The 20595-nt window shown below is 38.7% G+C and overlaps 1 protein-coding gene, 1 long non-coding RNA gene and 1 pseudogene across 3 annotated transcripts; all 3 read right to left on the reverse strand.

Annotated features, from left to right (window-relative positions):
• Window positions 1–87: 87 nt before the first annotated feature.
• Window positions 88–13290, reverse strand: LOC109088445 (mitogen-activated protein kinase kinase kinase 2-like). 2 transcript variants are annotated; one of them, XM_042755013.1, is made up of 9 exons: window positions 13190–13290; window positions 7108–7175; window positions 6924–7016; window positions 6594–6812; window positions 5497–5645; window positions 5277–5408; window positions 2535–2664; window positions 1973–2150; window positions 88–1455 (listed from the first exon to the last, which is right to left on the reverse strand). In XM_042755013.1, exons 1-9 carry the CDS (start codon window positions 13267–13269, stop codon window positions 1236–1238), a joined length of 1269 nt encoding a protein of 422 aa, XP_042610947.1. In that variant the 5' UTR covers window positions 13270–13290; the 3' UTR covers window positions 88–1235. The 2 variants fall into 2 exon arrangements, with proteins under 2 accessions (XP_042610947.1, XP_042610948.1); XM_042755014.1 differs by lacking the exon at window positions 13190–13290 and adding an exon at window positions 8800–9553.
• Window positions 13291–13499: 209 nt separating this feature from the next.
• Window positions 13500–14073, reverse strand: LOC122144257. The gene is made up of 3 exons (XR_006159623.1): window positions 14041–14073; window positions 13845–13941; window positions 13500–13511 (listed from the first exon to the last, which is right to left on the reverse strand). It is a non-coding gene; the product is annotated as an uncharacterized LOC122144257 (long non-coding RNA).
• A 64-nt stretch (window positions 14074–14137) lies between these two features.
• The window catches only part of LOC122144246, an 18915-nt pseudogene continuing 12457 nt past the window's right edge, over window positions 14138–20595 (reverse strand).

A 20595-nucleotide genomic window follows, 5' to 3' on the forward strand; every position in this document is an offset into this window, starting at 1 on the left:
GCATTTTGATAGGAAAGGATGACGAATACAAAAAAACGCATATGAAAATTTCGGACTCTATGTGCAAGGACTCTCTATGTTCTTGAGATTTATACTGGAATCAGAGTGATTCTTACTGTAAAATGTCCAGGCACTAAACCCTGCCTGTGTGGTCTGGGTTTTTTTTTTTTTTTTTTTTCTCGCTTTGGTGAGTGAGTGTGTTCAACCTGCCTACCTGATCAGATTGAAGTGTACGGCACTGTGTTAAGAGAATGCACAGGTGAACCTGTCCCGAGATCAGTTTGCCAGCAGAGGGACCAAAGGGGGAAAGGCAGAGGCTGTTTATGCTGATCTAGAAACAGTATGAAGAGCCGAACTGTCCTAAATAATTCCAGACAGAAAGACTTGTGAGTAGCTGTGCATTAAACTTATAAAATTCTAGAAAAATGATCGGACACTTAAGACAGAGCAGCATACAAAAAAAAAGAGGAAGGAGACGTCATAAAAAGGCACACAGTAAAAACTGAAACCAAGCAGAAACAGGTACAAGATCCTGACGAATTCTAGAGCTAGAAAGAGCGAATACACTCCGTTATGTGGTTGCGATCAGAAGGTGAGAGAGAGTTCAGCAAACGCAAATGTTTGTACAGCATAGTGAGTAAATATTCTACAGTGAGATCTTCCATCACAGTTCATGTACTTGTGTGTGTATGTTCTAGGAGGACTGTGCAAGAAAATGAGAACTTTTAGAAGCCATGACAGCCGGCCTGGAGAGTCCCATGCATCCTGTCATCTATTCTGTTTCATTTTTTTCTTTTACCCTTTAGCAGCGTCTTGGTGTACCTGCCTTGTTCTGGGGTTGACATTCCAAGATCTTCTTGCATCTAGAGCCCAACTGGACTACCCAGAGCAAAGACTCTCCACAATTTTGGGGGATATCAAAACATTAAAAATTAATAAAAGAAAGCCTTAAAAGACAACATCCTCAAGTTTTTTTGGGGTGCCGATATCTGTTTAGTCTTTAGGGGTACTTACCCCTGAGTGAAATTAAGGTGCAATGTTTTCATATGGAATCAAGCTGCTCCAAATCAACCCTCCTGCTCCAGCAGAGGTGTGAGATCAGGCCACTGCCCTCTTCACTATGCGCTCTGATCCGAGTAGGGGCTCGTAGGCCTGCTGGGATGAGTCTGAAAAATGGATGGTCCTACGGACACTTTTGGAAGTCTCTGATTGGTCAGAGATGGAAGGGGGAGTGGCTAGTGGACGAAAGTGTGCCGTAATAGGTCCTCAGCAGCTGGACGCTGTTTAGTCTCCACAAAAATCCGTTTAAGGAAATCGCGGCAGTGGTCCGACACGTGAGGTGGCAGAGTGGGGTTGGTGGGCTGTGTGGCGATTTTAAAAATGGCTGCCATTGCTTCGTACTCCGCCCAGGGTGGCCGCTGAGTCAACATCTCCACCACGGTGCAGCCGATGCTCCTGAAATCAGGAAGGAATTATTACCATAGTTGAAGTAAGACACAAAAACATATACATCAATCTTTTCTCATAGTTTCTAAACATGTTAGAAACTGGACAGTCTCTTTTATACTGACCCAGGGCCATCAGAAGTCCTTATTGAAGAGGCCCGCAAGTATCACAATTTCAGCTTAAAAGGTTTAAAGTCACAATGAAACAGAAGTAGCCTTTTTGCTTCCATGTTGTGATGGACATCAAGTTAAACTGAATATTATAATAGTAAAAAATTGACCCATCGGTTGTTGATTGAATGGAGACAAAATTGTAAGAAAGGGTTGGGTTTAAGCAGATTAAGTACTCACCCAAAGACAGAGGAGTCTGTCATTTTGCCATCATGTTATGACATTTTAATTTAAAATTAGCAGGTAAAAACTAATTTTTAAAAATGATACATGCATGGATGTGTCGTTCGCAGTCACATGCATTTACAAAAAAGATGGAAGTGAATTTTAATTTCATGCAGACTTTAAGGGCTTACCAGATATCAGCTTTCCTGCCATACCCCTCTCCGCTGATGACCTCTGGGCTCATCCAGTAAGGTGTACCTGTCACTGACTTAATGCCCGTTCCGGACAGGCAGATGGTCTGGAGCCGCCGACTCGCTCCAAAGTCACCCAGCTTCACATTTCCTGCGGAGTCCCGAAGGATATTGGCACCTATATGAATGAAAGAATAGGAAAAAAAGTTCATCATGGAAGGAAGGAATATTTGAGATTGCAAATTAAACAAGAATGTCAAAAGTAACTGTTCTCTGTTAAAAAGTAGAAAACATAACAACAATAGTACTGACTTGGTTTCATTCACGGATAGAAAAATGACAAACAGTGAACTGACTTCTGCCAATGTTCATTTTTAAAAAGTGTGAATATTTTGCTAAGGTACATTCAGAAGCATTAGAAGATTAAGACATTTAAATGACAGTTACAAAAGAGATTTGAGTGCTACATGTATTGCTTCTATATGTGTATACATAAATATATATATATTAAAAAAAACATTCAGTTCATCATAACTGACAACATCACATGCAGTTGGCTCACCTTTGATATCTCTATGGACGATCATGTTACTATGCAGGTAGCACACGCCTTCTAGTATCTGCCGTGTATATTTACGTGTGACGTTCTCCGTCAGAGCACCATAAGACTTCAGCTGGTCTTTAATGGAGCCCTATAGAAAATAAATTCAAAATGTATCAAAAAGAAAGACACAGTATTTACACAGCCCTGACTGGAAGTGGTTTCACACACACACACACAAAAAAATTGTCTGCAGGGATAATTATTCAGTAAATGAACAGTAAGTGATTCCATTACTGAATTAATGTCTAACTGAACTGTACATTATCTTTTAATAATGTTTGATTTGAAAAAAACTAAGAACTGTTAGTTCTTAGAACTCCAGACTCATTCTTCCCACTGGTCCCTCTTTTGCGAATAACCTTCTCAGTTGGTCGCACGAGCGCTACAACAAGGGATTAATCAATGCATGCTGATGAACTTTTTTCATAGTTTATAGTTATATGGAAACAAAAGTGTTTAACATTCAACCTGTTCTTTTTCTTCAGTGGTATTATTTGTGATTAGAATTTTGTGAATGGGAGTTCCTCTTTTGCTGTGTTATAAACCTGGCTTCGGATGCTTTCATTTTCGAATTCGCAATCTTGTTGTCACGTTTTACAAGAAAAGATAATTGTCTGTTTTGCTTACATACATCTAGAGTCCTTTCACTTTTTAAGCCTAAATTAAAAGATGGATTTATTGTTATTCTTATACTTCATCTGCCATTCTGATACTGTTAGATTTGAGTGCAGTCTTCGACACTATTGACCATGAAATCCTCTTGAATCGACTACAATGTGCAGTAGGGGTTCAAGGCACGGCATTACAGTGGTTCACCTCTTATTTAAAGGGTAGGAAATTTTCAGTAAATATTGGATCGTTCACCTCACCTTCTGCACCCATCCCTTATGGTGTTCCTCAGGGTTCTATTCTTGGCCCTTTATTGTTCTCGCAATAAATATATCCTTACATCCTGAAATATATTAACTATCATTGCTACACCGATGACCTCCAACTTTACCTTCCAATCAAACTTGAAAATGACTCTTTTTTTTTTACAATTTATTTTCTCATGTTTTGACGAAGTGAGAATTTGGATGGCTAATAATTTTTTGCAACTAAACACTAACAAAACTGAGGTGCTTCTGCTAGGCCCCACTGCACTCAATATTACTCTTACTACTAAGTAGATTAGGGTTCCCTTAGTGATAACTTACAACACCATGTAAAAAATCTACGGGTCCATTTCGATCCATTACTACAATTTGACAAGCATAAAGAGTAGCTTCTTCCACCTCAGATCTGTTGCGAAAGTAAAACATTTTCTCTCTCGAAAAGATCTTGAAATTGTCATCTATGCACTAATCTCTACCAGGCTGGACTATTGTAACTCTCTGTATGTCGGCCTTCCTCAAAGCACTCTATCTCGGCTTCAGATGGTTCAAAATGCGGCAGCCAGATTGTTGACAGGAATAAAAAAGAGGGAGCATAATACTCCTGTTCTTGTTTCATTGCACTGGCTCCCTATCAAATTCAGAGATGATTTTAAGGTCCTTCTTTTTGCATACAAGGCATTGCAAAAGTCAGCCCCGGATTATATCTATGATCTTATCCAGCCATATACAACCTCTAGGTCATTAAGATCTTGCAACCAGCTTCTTTTATCTGTCCCTCATTCTCGCTGAAATCTAAAGGTGACACAGCTTTCGCTGTTGCTGCCCCTAAACTCTGGAACAGTTTACCCTTTACTATCAGGGCCTCTCCATCACTCTGTGTTTTTAAATCAAACTTAAAGACTCATTTTTACACCCTTGCATTTGAGTGATGCTGTGTACAGTACTTTTGATGTTTGTTTGTTTTTAAAATGTATATATAAATATTTTATTTTATTTCTTTCCCCTTTTAATTTTTGATCTCTTTTGCTTTTTAAGTGCTTTAAAAGCACTCTGGATCAACGATGGTTGTGTTAATGTTGTGCTCTATAAATAAAAACTTGACTTAATTAAAAAGCACAACAACAATAAAACAGTAAGTTACAATGGCAACTAGCTTACAAAACATTTATTAACAAAAACGAATAAAATGAGGCATGGCATACACCACATGATGTATTATATACAGACTAATAAATTACAGGAAGTTTAGCAAACACTGAGGAATCAAATAAATAAAAGAACCTCCATAGCGTAACGTGAGATACACAGCAAAGATAACAGGATTTTCAAAATCAAAACAAAAAGTTAAACTAAATTTCCATGTCGGTGACAGTGCTCGCATTATATTTTTTCCACATGAATACCAACATGTTCACCATTTCTGGTTTAAGAAGCAGTCTTTTACTTTAGCTTGAAAACCATCCATCCTTTCCTCAATATTCGCGTAACTTTTGCTGCGTACACCTTCACGATCCTGCTGACGCTGCAAGTATAAACCAGGCTCTACACTCCAAGCGCTGCGTAGTACAAACGAGTAGCGCGGTTTGCTTTCAGTTTCGTTTGCCATTTGATGTTTCTCATATGCAACAGAAATGGCAGCGCTTATGAGTTGAACAAAATTTAGTCGCACAGGCAGAAAAATGGTCGCATTCTGGAGACCTGAATTATATTTTAATTATTAAAAAATGAGTTCAGGACACAGGCTTTATTTAGTGCTGCAAAAAGTTCAGAAAACACAGTAAGCATACAAGAACATGTGTGTTCAAGTGAATTAACACATACTTACCCCAGGCATGTACTCCATAAAAATGGAAAGAGTTCTTTCATGTGTGTCCCGCAAGCAGCCATAGTACTGAACTATGCGCTCATGGAATAGATTTTTCAGCAGCTGAATTTCACACTCCAGAGCGCTCACCTCCTGAACACACATACAAACCATAATAAATTCAAAGGTTCAACTAGACACCATACTAGCTGTACAAAGCCTTTAAAGAAACTATGTTCACCTTGCTGGTTTCTGGGCTATCCGGGTCAAACTGCACCTGTTTAACAGCCAGTTCTCTGCCAGTGTCAGCATCGTAGCATAAAAACACTCGCCCGAATGCTCCTTGCCCCAAAAGCTTCCCTAGACGCCAGTTTGTGGGAGCCCGAGGGGCTTTAAGCAAAGGAAAGAGGCAATTACACAAAGAACAACACACTATACAGAGTTTCCCCTCAGCTTTTTGACCAATTTATTTAAATGAATTTTGTAGTCCAACATGTTTTACTGGATTTACAATTTATTAAAGACCCTAAAAATAATTTTATAGATAATGTACTCACGAAGAGCAATTTCAAGAAGGTTAAGAAATTTTGTAGTTTAGGACTATGATTAGATGAAGAAAACAAGCCTAATATATTACTGGTTGCACAAGTACAAATATTTTGGGTCAGAAAGTTGCTTTAATGTTTTTGAAGGCTTTTATCCTCAATCTGCAGCCTGGTGAGATATTTGATCAAAAATACTGTAAAAACTGTATAATACTATTTCAATTTAAAATAACTTTCCTCTCTTAAAATATATGTAAAAAATTTAAATTATCCTATGATGGCAAAGCTGAATTTTCAGCAGCCATTACTCCAGTCTTCGGTCTCACATAATTCTTCAGAAACCGGTCTAATATGCTTTCTTATTATACCAGTTAAAAACAATTATGCGGTTTAATTTTTTAACTGATTAGAAAGCTTAAAACAGCATTTCTGAAATACAAACCCTAACCCTAGATTTTCTATTGTGACATTATACATGAATATACTGTTACTTTTGTTCAATTTAATGTATCCTTACTGAATAAATTTATTTTAAAAGGGAGTGTATATAAAAAACCTTTAAAATATTGGGTTATTGGAAAGCAACATATTTGTAGCTGATCAAATTACAAATGCACACCTCAAACTCATAACAATTAGTAGTGTCACATCTGAAAAATCAGAACAATAATAAGCTTCATCTGCATGTCAACACCAAGTAAACATTAGATCAACCACAATGTGAACAATGTTAGTACAAAATAAAACTGGTACAAACAGAAGATGTTCTCCTCCAAACACTAAATGCACTCACAGCGGCTTGGAGGGCTGATGTCCATGACTGAGAGAGTGGGGTTAGAGCTGGGCTCTATGTCGCTGCCGCGGCGTCTGCGCCCTGGTTCCTCTAGCTCAGGAGTGAAGATGCTGCTCCCACTGCTAGTACTGGGGCTCTGCTGCTCTGTTGGACTGAAACTCACTGGAGAACGAAAACCATGAGCCTGAGTCCGCCGCGCCCTGGGAAAGGTCTTTCGCCCTGAGTGGACAAAGATGATCCAATTTAGGAACAGCGCATGTTAGCTTGGTTTTGCTTTTTGGAAAAATAACCAAAACTTCTGTTTATGGCCAAGGTCCAACATAACCTCACCATCGCTGTAGTCGTGCAGACCAAACGAGATGGGAAATCGCCTAGGATAGGTTCCTCCCTTCCCTGTTTTTTCAAACACTGGTATATCGTACTCTGTGAAAAAGAGCAGAAACAATCAAGATGAAATGCAATCTAACGTTAGTATTCATGTGACATCAAAGCAGAAAGATCAGCAACAGCTTACCAGGGAACTCTTGATGGTTATCAGGGTAGCTCAGGGCTCGAGGCATACGGGATTTAGGATAGGTATCACTGGAAGAGATCCATCAGAAAAAATAAAAATCACTTAGTATTTTAATTTATCTATATGCAGGAACTGTACATTACCGTTCATAAAATCTCTCATGCTCACCAAGGCAGCATTTATTTTTATCAAAAAAGCAACAACTGTATTATTACTATTTTAAATAATTCTTTTTCTATTTATTATAATATGTTTTCAAATGTAATTTATTACTGTGACGCAAAGCTGAATTTTCAGCAGCCATTACTTCAGCCTTCAGTGCCACATGATCCTCAGAAATCATTCTAATATGCTGATTTGCAGCTCAAGGATCATTTCTCCTTATTATTAATGTTAAAAACAGTTGTGCTGCTTAATACAAGAGATGCACCGATCGACCAGGCAGGGACCGGAATCAGCCGATTTTCCGCATGATTGGCCTGGACAAGTGAGTCTGCGGTCAGGCTGCCGATTTGAGCTGGTCCATTTTGACATCACACCTAGTCTTACATCTGCATGTAAACATGTCACTTCTCCACTGCGAGTCAATGATTGGCACCCCCAAAGTTCCCAATTTGTAATGCGTGTAGGGCCAAAGTAAACTGTGGGGGAACCACAGGGCTCCATTAACGCTGGTCCAAGTAGATTTTTTAAAGGCACAAGTTATAGAGGATTTTACTTGCTCGACCAGACAAGAAGCCTGATTAAAACCTCAATAACAAAAATAACTAGTGAAGCACTGAAACTTGGCAACCAAAAATGTAAACGCGAGAATGATTCTGAATTTATGCATTCAGAGTAAACAGTGACTGATAATGTAAAGCCAGATGAGGCTTGAGTATCCTGTCTGAATGAGAGTGAGAGAGAGAGATTTGTGCAGAAATCAAAACAAATGAGCGCAACACACATATAAGTAGAAGCATAAGATGTTTCCCTGAATATCAACACAACTGCAATGTAACACTGATTTTATACAATAGTAGCTCAATAAACAAGAAGTTAAAATTAAGTGACTTACATTTTAGGCACAATATGGACTGTTTTTGCTCAATTTCGCTGAAGAAAATCATTCTAATCAAAGCCACAGAAGAACTGGGGCCGGCTGCATAAAAGGTTTAGACTAGTCTTATAAGTTAGTCTTCTCATTTTTTTTTTTTTAAGACTTGTCATATTTTTTTCAATTCCGTAACATAAAAGCATATATTAATCTAAGCTGATCCAAAAATACAAATGATTGCCCTTTGGCTAACTGCTAGTTGCTCAAACTCATACTTTAAACATAGAGTCTAGGTTTATACAACTGGCCCCTGGCTCCTAGCAAAACACAGCGTGTTTTGTTACTGAATGAATCCATGTTTTTGAACGATCGAGGGAGTCAATGATTCGGTAACCCATTCATAAAGAAAAGTCATTTGCCTTGATTCTGAATGAATGATCCATTTGAACAAATTGGTTGAATGAATGACTAAACTAACGACTCACTCATTAAAACAGTCATTTGCTGCCTCCTACTGGTGGTTTGGTTTCATATTTAAAAATATCATTGCATTTTTTCAAATTTCTTCTTTGTATATTCAAGAAATATTTAAAACATTAATCTTATAAAATTATTTATGCATTTGAAATTCTGCGGTGTAAATGCATTTATGGCACCTCAGCTTCATCAAACAGTCTGTGTAAATACATCTAATGCCACTTCAGATGCAGCTTCCGTTTCCTGCAGTAGAAAGATGGAGTTTGTTGATACTGATTCCACTTGAATGACAACAACTCTACAGTCTCATTATTCTAAGTGAATAAATTGAAACAATGTAAGAATTTGATGTAAAAAATAACACATTTTATAAGGTTAGGGGAAAAAAGGACCTTTTACAAACAGTGGGAAATATCATCTGTTTTGTTATATACAGCAACTCATTTCAGTCACAGAGCACTTTATTTTGAGAGCTGTTTATGTGAGAGACATCTGTAACTTAGTCCAGATTGGGGGAACTGTAATGTTCAATAATTTATTTTATTAAGCAAATTTTTTTTTTACACACACACACACATATATATATATATGCTGTCAATTACAGTTCTTAGAAAGAAAATCAGTGTCGGCAGGTCAGTCTTACAAAAAAACGTTATCAGCCAAGAAAATTGCAATCAGTGCATCTCTACTTAAAGGGGTCCTATTATGCTCTTTTACAAAGTCTTGATTTTGTTTTGGGGTGTACTAGAACAGGCTCTCATCCTAGGTTGTTCGAAAAACACATAATTTTTCACAAATTTTACATTATTACAACACCTCTCTCCCAGTCTGACATGAACAGCTCAAATAGTTCTTGTATCAAATGAAGGCCCGCCTTCTGAAATACAAAATGTGTTGTGATTGGTTAGCTGGGCCAGTGTGTTGTGATTGGCACCACTCGGGAAATGTCATGCCCCTTACCATAGCTGCCTGCTTCAGTATAAATATTGCATCAAAATCAAAATACATTTGAGCGCGGTTTTTTTTTAAACCCAGATGATTGTAAACACTCTAAGTTCGCCTGCCTTGGGAACACTAGCGCGTCTCAAACTCATACTAAAATTCATCGACTGGCCGCTTGAGGCTGGCTGCAAAAGGGAGTCAATCCCATAGACTCCCCATGTTAAAATGCTCAACTTTACAGCAGAAAAAAACATGTTTTCAGCCTGGTTCAAAAACTGATTTTGGTCTATATAGCTAATTTTGCCCTTCGTGACAACTGTGAGGGGGGTGATTTTTTTTTTATAACTCATCCGTTTAAATTATATTAAGCCTTAAAGTTCTGCATAATTAAGGGCGCGGCCACTTGAGTGACAGGTGGATTGCCGCTGCTGACACTGCTGTCAAGATAGGTGGGCGTGGCTTCAGCAACCAGCTCCCGCCCTTTTGCCCATTTTCATTTATCCAGGAGAGTCGCGCGGTGATGCGTTGCCATCCGCTCTGCACACTTTGAGCTTCAGAAATGCTCTTCAGGAGTCTATGGGTGACGTCATGGACACTACGTCCATGTTTTTATACAGTCTATGGCAGGGATAGGCAACTCCGGTCCTGGAGGGCCACTGTCCTGCAGAGTTTAGCTCCAACCCTAATTAAACACACCTGAACAAGGCAATCAGTGTTTTTGGGATTACTAGATAGATACAGGCAGGTGAGTTTTTATGAGGGCTGAAGCTAAACTCTGCAGGATAGTGGCCCTCCAGGACCGGAGTTGCCTATCCCTGGTCTATGGTCTAACTCAGTGGTTTTCAACCTGTGGGCCGCGGCCTCCTAGTGGGTCGATATTTTATTGTGTGTGGGTATAGTATTGCTGTTGGGCCACCAATTACTATTAAAATAAAAAATATTATATGTCTAAGTCATTACATAATATCATTTCATATATATAATTAAATAAGCCCGAGTTATTTTCTGTTCATTGCCAGTTAATTCTAGTGCTGTGCGATAGAAATCGTCATAAAATCACGATTTGAGCGTGCGCGATTTCTAAATCGCTTTATAGCACGATTTTCAGGGGCCCTGACCTCCCGCAGTATGCCATCCAATCTAATCAGAATGCAACGCACCTAGCGCGAGAACAGAACAGACTGGGAATATGCCTACGTACTCCAGGTTCACACACTGTCTGTGATGCGCCTTTTTTCCGAGCCCATGTTAACGGATCAGAGCGTTCACACTTCACGCGGTAAAAGGCTAGAAATAAAAACGTGCGAAAATAATTAATATGAGCATAGAGAGAGTTGTGAGTGCACAGGACGAAGTTTTTGAGAGAAGACACGTTTTAAGTGCGCGCACTCTCTCCAGGTGAGAGCAGCGTGTATCTGAGCACGTGCGTCTGGTTTTGTGACAGAGCAAAAAGAAATCTGCGTGCGAGCGGAGATTCGCGCTCGTGCATTAATTTAATCTGCTTTTGCGTTACATTAATGCGCTCTTGCTGCTGCTTCTGCACCGCATACACATAGGCCTACTGTGTACGCACTGCAAACGGAGTAGGCCTACGTGTGAACTTGTATAATGTATAACAAATCTGTTTCAACACCTGTGGCACCGCTACAATTAATGAGCTCTAGAAACAATGTATGGCAAAAAAAAGACACAGGATTTATTTATATTTTTTTGCCACAAGTCTAGAAATTTTGTTACACCTTTACTACAGTGATTATTTTGACTCATGTCTGTTCTAGAGACGTTACAACCTTTTGATAAAGCTCTAATTGTTTTTTTGGGGGGGAAATATGTCAAATTCATCCTGAATGCATTTATGACTGTAAAGCATATCTGTGTGTGTCAAAATTGTGATTAAAAATCGAAATCGCGCAAATTGATCAAAGAAATCGCGATAGGGTTTTTTTTGTCCACATCGCACAGCCCTAGTTCATTCAGTAAATACAGTTAACATTCTAGCTTCTGAATACTAAGTTATTAATAGCAGGGTCAGTTAATTTTTTTTGCAGTGGGCCGCGCAAACATATGTGTTTGGTTGTGTGGGCCGTGAGTTGAAAAAGGTTGGGAACCACTGGTCTAACTAATAGCACATGCGGTCAGTGATTCAACCACTAGAGGCCGCTCTCGCACTGTATAATGAAAACAGACCCTTTCTCAGCCGCTCCAGCAATGGACACAACCCAGAAAAACTATTTGCATGGATGTTTTTTGCCAATAACTGATTGTTCCAGCAATCAACTATTGGTGCCAATTAATCGACAAAAAACCCACACATTGGTCAACCTCTATTTGTGACATCACAAATCCAGAAAAATATGTGTTGTAGTCCAAACGAGCTGTTCGTTGTAGTTTTTTGAAAAGTAATTCTCTGTTAAATAAAATAACTTCTTTTGAAATGGATTTTGAGCTTTGGGACTCTGCAGATCTTTTTGTGCTCAAACAGCAACATTACAGACTAACTAAAGTTGAAAACAGCACAATAGGACCCCTTTAATACGTTTTCCTGACTAGGGGTGTGCCAGTACGAGTTATCGGTACTGAACGGTTCACGGGGCAAATTCCAAATGGAAGTGATCATCCCTATCCCCTTGGAGTGGGGACTTTGGAGTAAGCAGGGCAGGTGCATGCCATTGTGTAGTCATTTGGAATGCTCTGGGCAAAGGGAGCGACGTAATTTCCTCATTATCTTTAGCTGGCATGTTCCCCGTGACAACGCCAGCACTGCCATGAAAAAAAGATATACATTTTATATTTTAAAAAGATTTATATATATGTTTTTATATATTATATAGCATTTTTTAAAGACTTTTTAAAATATAAAATGTATGTTTATTTGCAACAGTTAAGCCTGTGTTATTTTTCCGCGTCCGCGTGTCCGCTAGTGTCCGCTCTTGGGCGGACGACCTGCATGCCTCCCAATTTATGTGACGCACATAAGTAGGCTTCAAAAGCACCGATTGCACATGTGCAGGCTGTACGAAATCCCCGATTGAAGCTGTTTACTACTCAAACCTGTACAATCCATTGATAAAACAATATAAATTCTGGGCAATTGTTTGTTCCCATGTTTGTTGGCAGAGCGGACCATCAGTGTACCGCTTTCGGTAGTATAAATGGCAAGCAGTCCGCGTACGCGTCTGGAATGCTCATGCGCGAAAGTCATAACAAAGGCGTTATGCTAACAACAATAAAAAGACATTTATGACAGTAAAACAGCAGCGACATCTGGCTGACGGACACCATTCTGCGTTGTCGGAGGAACATGCGTAGCTGAAGATAATGAGGAAATTACGTCGCTCCCTTGCCCAGTGCATTCCAAATGCTATATAATGAAACACACGTGCCCTGCTCTCTTCAAAGTCCCCACTCCAAGGGGATAGGGAGTGATCACTTCCATTTGGTGTTTGCCCCCGTGAACCATTCGGTACGATACTTGTACCGGCACACCCTATTCCGGTGACATACTAAAGGAATGTTGTAGATACAAGTTCAGATTGCATTTTCAGTAATGCATTTGTAAAAGGGCAGGCACCCTCTTCAGTAATAGGTTTGATTGTGGCTACATGTATGTGTGGGTTAGTTGTTCACCTATCAAGTGGACTGTCCAGTGAAGGACAGCTCCCTGAAGCTGAATTCTCTGGACTGCTCATAGACAGAGGGTCCAGCATCTATAGAGAGAAAAACAGGAAAAGATAAATGAGCCATCAGGACTCAGGCTGATTATGCTACTGCTTAGTAAGACCACATCAGCTCAACCAGATGTGTGAGACTTTGTACCTGGTCCAATGCTCTCTTGGTATGAACTCGCCCTCACTGTTGATGCTTGTGAAAGAGCCGTTCTGCCACCTGCTGCAGAGCATCAGGAATATAGCCTGGAGGAGGAGAGCTACGATCGGTTTTGACTGAGAACCTGGAAAAAGCAGCAAGAGAGCAACAAAACACCCTTACGCACTTTCATAATCTGAACAGAATGGAGTCAGGTAGATCAAGGTGAGGGATTCAAAAGTAAAAGTGATTTGTCAGATCAACCCAAGTGGAAAGTCATTTCAGAAGAAGAGTAAGTCGCTATATTTTGATAAAAGATAATGAAGAGATTTTTTCTTTCAAAGAAAAAATCTTTTCAATTTAATTGAGCACAATCAGGCCAAGAGTGTGCATTTTAAAAAGAAAAATAAGGGTTAATATCGCATTTATGTTGACTTCTGTCAAGGATGCAATTTAAAACCACTGAGTGCAAACCCACCTATGAGTGCCAGCATGTTCTTTTTATCTGCAACACTGAAGTCTGTGTTGTCCAAGTTCTCGTGAGCTGGCAACAGGTCCTTACTGGAGACAGTGTTCTGAAAGCACAAGAACATTTGATGCATTTAGCTTTTAGATTAGATTACAGGTCTCAGACTAGCACGTTTTCTCTGAACGTAGTTTATAATGCCACTGACCTGAGTACAGGAAGGGAGCACAAGCAGGATTTTAGGCTCTTCATATGCACTGATCGATCCAAACAGCTCACAGCTTTATCCAGATCGTCCTGAGTACTCAACGGAATCCCACAAGCTACAGGACAGAGAAAAGGACAGCAATCTTTTCGTTAAGAAAACATTCAAATAAACATATCAGAAATATGATAAAGCTGTAGTAGCATCTTTACCTCATTATTGGTGTATGCAGGTCCATGGTCTGCCCAAATGCTACTCTTAGCTTTGGCGCTCAGATCGTCCAGACTGGACAGTCGAGAGGGAACTGCAGAATCCTTAAATAACCACATAATATATTATAAACAGCACCATCATCTGCTACTTTGACAAAATCAAGCAAAAAGGTTCCTCCAATGCATTCTCTAATTTTAATAATTACATAATTAGGTTTGTATTAAAGCTTTCCTACGCTATTGCGGTTTACTACTCATAAAAAAGTAAACTGTTTTTTTGTCACCTGGGACTGGGCTTGTTTATTTGTTTTTTAATAACAAAAAAACCCCAAAGGTTCGCGATTTTTGGCAACGGTTTAAAGGCCCTTTGATACCAGCAGTGCAAATTAATAAGCTCTCAAGCTAAAGAAAGTGCCTCGCACCTCACTCCCAAGTTTTAATAACACAGCAACAGGAGAGGTGTCAATGAATAAACACTGAATAAAGAAATTACGTCACTTGTTTGAAAAAGTAACTCATTTTCCATGTAAAATGAAAAGTAATGCATTACTTTACTAGTTACTTGAGAAAAGTACTCTGATTGCTTAACTCAAATGACCTGTAATGTGCTGATCATATCAAATTTACAAAAATAAATAAAAAATCATTCATTTCATATTCCAGCATGGCATCTACTCTGGCAGTGTTTTGGTTCTTAGTACTTTTGCATAAACACACACAAACACATAGGACACACACTCAGATGCACACAAACACATGACTACCCAAAACTACAACACTAATTCACTAACACTTTAACTGAATAAGAAGTCCCTTAGTTAATTGGCTTAGACCAAAACATCTTATGTAAAGTGAATAAAAGTGGGAATAAAAATGCAGGTTTGGGCTAGCTAACACAAGATCCCATTACACAGCGTCTACATGGCTCTGTCGGACAGGTTTAATTAAGAGAAACCTCTAGAGGGAAGTGCTAAAAATCAGGAAGTGATGTAGAGCAGCAGAAACAGGAATTGTGGTCATTACCTCTTCTCTCCTCTGTACTCAAACTTCACCCTACATCATTCATGGTGGACAAGAAAACAGTTTGACCCATCTATCAATGTCACAACAGTTGTTGAGACAGCACTGGAACACAGACAAATTCAATACAAATGGTAGATTCACAATGATAATTGTGTATAACAGAAAATAATCATTGATAGCAATATTGCAAAGATTTTAGTCGCACTTTTTATGTGCCTGTGGACGCCATTGTGTTCATAGGATAGTTTTCCAGACTGTCCTTGTCTCACAGTTTTTTGTTAATATAGATATTTTACAGTGCCTCTTATTTAAAAAAGGCATTAAATTTGGTTATTCCATTAATTAGTTCAAACGTCTATTTCAATGCATGTATTCACAAATGCAGCATCACTGCTGATCTCTGAAGTCTCTATGGTAGTTTTTCATTTATTAAAAGTGTTATGCAAAATATATTTAGAACAACTATTGCTTATGATTTTATTCACTATAGTATCTATTTTACATTAATACTTGTATGTAAAGATTATAAATATGCAATAATTGAAAGAAAAATGTAAAAAAGGAAAAGAATACATCTTGATTTGCAGAAAAGTCTGATTATTTTCACCACGCATTGTTGTTTTTTGTATTGTACATTGCACATTTTGGATCAACTTCATGCTGTTTTAATATGCCTGTGTGGTGTTCCCTCAGACTAAACATTTGTTACATTGAATACTGAAAAATATCAAGTCATTTTAAACTACATGACCCCTTACTATAAAAGAACTGTGTACAGTTGAACAAAGTCCCGGTCATCACTCTTATTCACTGTGGGTCACTTTTACAGTATCTGTTTTCTTTGTATGTGTTCAAGTGAAGATGATTGGTAAAATGCTGTAATAGTTTGTGAGTTTGTAATGTGAGTTTCTAAAAAATAAAAAAATAAACACCAAGTAGCTGCTGCTGATGTGAATAACGAAAAGAGTCAATGCAGACCTGGTTTTCTAGGAGAGGATGCCATTGGTTTGCCCAGGTCAGGTACAGAGAACAGATGGTCGACTGGATCGGTGCAGCACCACCAGCTTTTGCATGAGATGGAATTCCAGGGCCTCCTGCTCATCTACAAAGTATTTATTTTTATTACAAATTCTTATTATAATGTAGATTCTATATATAGAGAGAGCTGAGAGAGAGTACATCATTTGTTCAACTACAAAATTCTTTCAGTATTTTGACACATTTTTAAAAACTGAGCACATCACCCATTTGACAGATCACCGGTTCACCCAGGGAGTAAAGGAAATAGGATTCTCCCATGAAAGGGATCCTTTCTCCTATACAACGAAACAGTGCTTTTTTGATACCATAAATAATATCATTTTATTAATGAGATTAATTAACATAATATTTGTGCTAATCTATTCAGTGACTGCTTCACTTGCACTAAATGTTCTCCTTTACGGCAGAACAGCAAAAAAAAAAAAGTTAATCTTTATGTCCATGTGGTTGTTGATATGGAATTGCAACTAACAATGAGTACTTTTTTTTTTTTTGCAAAAAAAAAAAAAAAAAACAAAAAAACAGAATGCCATCATAATGAAAGTCCAAACATCACAATAATCCACATGCAAACCACATTACTCTATTACATCAGTTAACCAAATTGTGAAAGCGAAAAGCTGTGGTGTTTGTAAGGAAACAAATCTGTCATTAAGTTTGTTTTTAAACTTTAAAGCGATACGTCTTTTGGCTTCGCCAATATATAGTGGATTCCTATATTCCATAGTAACACTGTACTTGAGTTTAATAATTATTTTTTTAAACACAACCCACATCCCTCTGTTGTCCTCCCATCAAAAGCCACCAGCATATTCCGTTTATTACTGTTTTAGACTTGTTTTCCTCACGTGTAGAGATTGCTTGAGCGGTGTATATTCTCTCTCCTCATTCAGATGAACTGACTTTTTTTTCATTGCCATATTTCAGATATACGGAGTCCTATGTTAAGCTGGACACAGCAGTTTCAAAGTTAAAAGTTAGTTTGATGAAATTTTGTTTATTCACCTCACAATACATCGATGTTATCATGGCACCCATTTCACTGCAGAGTATCAAATGGTGGAGCAAGTGCAGAGAAACGGCTAAATTTCTCTCCGATGTGTTTCATATGCAGAATAAACTCATGTACCAACAATTATACTGGCATGAGGGTGAATTTTCTTTTTTTTTTTTACATTTTCATTTTTTGGGTGAACTGTTTTTCCTGTCTACAAGGACCCAGTTACTGTTCTTCAGCAGGCATCTGTCAAAATCTGAACTGAATCACTCCTAGATGACAGCAATAAGCTTACGCACACCACACATAGTATTTGATTTACACTCACAAAAAAAACTCATGACATCCAAAATAAAAGTAAATGTCAAATTACGTGAAAAAATGCTATCAGAAGTCGCAAGCGAGACAAGTTCGTTCCCATTCATTGCCAGCGGTATGAACAGTTTCAAGTAAAACAAAGTAACAACTGACAAAAAAACACACACATAATGACAAACTGTAAAAAGAACGATTTCAGGAAAGAAGAGTTCAATTAATGTCCCGATACATCTGTAACGGCACGTCTAAAGCTAATTAACACAGCTAATCGAGTTAGCTTGCTAGCACCTGTCAAAACTATAGCCGTGTCACAGTGTAACCACAAATGCGATTAACATCCTAATATTTAGGCGTACCTAACGCTCACAGATCGGCATTAGTAATTCATTTTGTCTTCGTCTGCACACCAAGACACAATGTTAAGTCGACTTACGGCCCTAAATCCTCATTTAGACAACACGCCCAGTTAGCCGCTTAGCCTCTCTAGCCAAAATTGCCAAAAAAGACGCCAAGATGCTAACGAGCCATTTTGTGGCTTTAACAGCTAACAGATAGATTCTTTGTACAGCTCTTATAATGATTACAAACATGCTTTATCCTGTAGTCAATCTAATAAAGCCAGATAAAAATTAAACGTATTTGATCACGCTGGGTTGAGCTCGGTCTGTTCCCTTCCTCATAACCACAGATATGCCGTGGCCCCTTCCGCGACGAATCTGACACTCTCTTGACCAGACTCAAACGGTTTTCATCAACTTCAGTCATCAGGCCTGACTACGACTGCCAAATCATCTCCCGCTGACTACCAACACACTTGACAGGTTGGTGACAAGCCGCGTGACGGTGCATGTCCAGGCTAGTTTGTGGACGAAGGCTACGAAACTGTTTTTGTTTACTATTAGACATTCAACGCGCTCGACCTGACGAAGATCAAATGCTGTCATTAAGACTGAGAGAAGAATATTACGATTCACGAACTACAGACGAGAGCAATGCACAAGCATCGAAGGCTAGTCAGAAAACGAATCCAAAAGCGTATACGACCACATTTTGCAAAAGATGTTAGATATTAATACACTTAAAACACACGCAACACTACTTTAGAACAGCACCGCTGCCTTTGGCTCAAACACCTCACGTGACTCCACAGCGCCATCTGCCGACTGTCCATCTATTTATTCCTCGGATGGCCAGAGACTCGCATCGTCAAGTTCTCGCCATCAGAGAATGTAGTCCGCTTCCTCTCACCAATCAGAACATGGAGCTCTAGTTAATAACCTCCATTCGATTACCAGGCACGTCTGCTTGTGCGCAAAATGTACCTCACGCTTTGTTAATTCCGCTTTGGTTTATTAGATAATTTAGTCAATTCCCGCTAATGCAAACGAGGGAATTATAAACGAACTCTTTTAGAATAAATATGTTATTAATTTTGCCTTCCTTCTCATTTTCCTATTCCATCAAACCATCATGCCATCTGGTGGATAAGGAAGGGAACTAATAGAGATGGATACATGCATTTACATTTACTTTATTCTGAGTCATGTGTCCATCAGTCTTTCAAAGTTTATGGCGGGAATTTATAATCACAATTATGAAGGGCAAAAGCGTGTTACTGAAGTCCAAGGTTTGCATATGGAATTTTTTAATTGCCAATGTTCTGAGAGGCATTGTTTTCATTCATTTTCACATGGTTCGGTAGTGTGACAGACATATTATATTTTTTTTGTGTGTGTGTGTTTGGTGTTTTAAATATGTTTAAACAGAACAACAACAAATGGACAACAGCAGGTCTTCCAAATTGTAGTTTATTTCTTACAAAATTCACGTAACTTAGGCATTTCCACCTTACAAATTTCATACAATGCTTAGTTTCACAACCGTTCAAAAACAACATTCATTTTATCCCAAAAAATAGTTCATTTTCCACCAGCTCCCCTTATCCATCTGTTCCCTATAAGGCTAGCGCACTAAAAAAAGAGAGACCAATGTGCATTTCGCATTCAAATGTTTTCATTAAAGAGTAGCCACACGAAAATCCTCGGTCTTGAATACAAATTAGAATAATAATAGCCACACTGAATCAATACGAGATGGCTGTGATTTGAGGTGTTGTTCCTTTACACTGTATTTATCTTAAAGGGATACTCCACCCCAAAATGAAATTTTGGTCATTAATCACTTACCCCCATGTCGTTTGCAACACCCGTAAAAGCACAGTCTCTTCTCACAGAATACCATAGTTAAGATTCAGGGTTGAATGTAAAACCGTGAGGGCTGTGACTGTCCCCCATAGACTGCCAAGTAATTTTTATAGCAGTGTCAAGGTCCAGAAAAGGTATTGAAAGTCGTCTTCAGAATACTCCATCTGCCATCAGAAGTGCAATCTTGGTTAATATGAAGCAACGGGAAAAATTTACAAAAACAAAAAAACGACTTTATTCAACAATTCCATTGGTAACAGTCCCTCTCTGTGTCTCCCATATCACCGTATGCTCTTCTGTGTCATCCACGCCACAAGATGCCGCTGTTTCTACCGTGTAATTAGCTTTGATTTTGAAAGCAAACAGCGCTCCTTTTCGTGGCGGATGATACAGAAGAGCATACCAGCATACGTGACATGAGAGCCACAGAGGAACTTTGACAAGCATTGTTGAATAAAGTTTGTTATTTTTTTGGTTTCTTTCGCTTAAAAAAAGTGTTCCCGTCGCTTCATATAACCAGATTGCACGTCTTATGGCAGATGTAGTATTCTGAAGCACTTTCATACCTTTATGACCTTGACACTGTTTATTTCCTTGTCAGTCCCCTTGGGACAGTCACAGGCCTCCCGGTTTTCACCAAAATATCCTAAATCATGTTCCAAAACGAAATAAGCATTTACGTTTGGAACGACAAAGTGATTAAGGACAAAAGTTTCATTTGGAGTGGGGGATTCCCCCCTCTCTCAGTCTCCCTTGCCTCTTC

The sequence above is a fragment of the Cyprinus carpio genome, unplaced genomic scaffold (genome assembly GCF_018340385.1).
Source record: "Cyprinus carpio isolate SPL01 unplaced genomic scaffold, ASM1834038v1 S000006625, whole genome shotgun sequence".
NCBI lineage: Eukaryota > Metazoa > Chordata > Actinopteri > Cypriniformes > Cyprinidae > Cyprinus > Cyprinus carpio.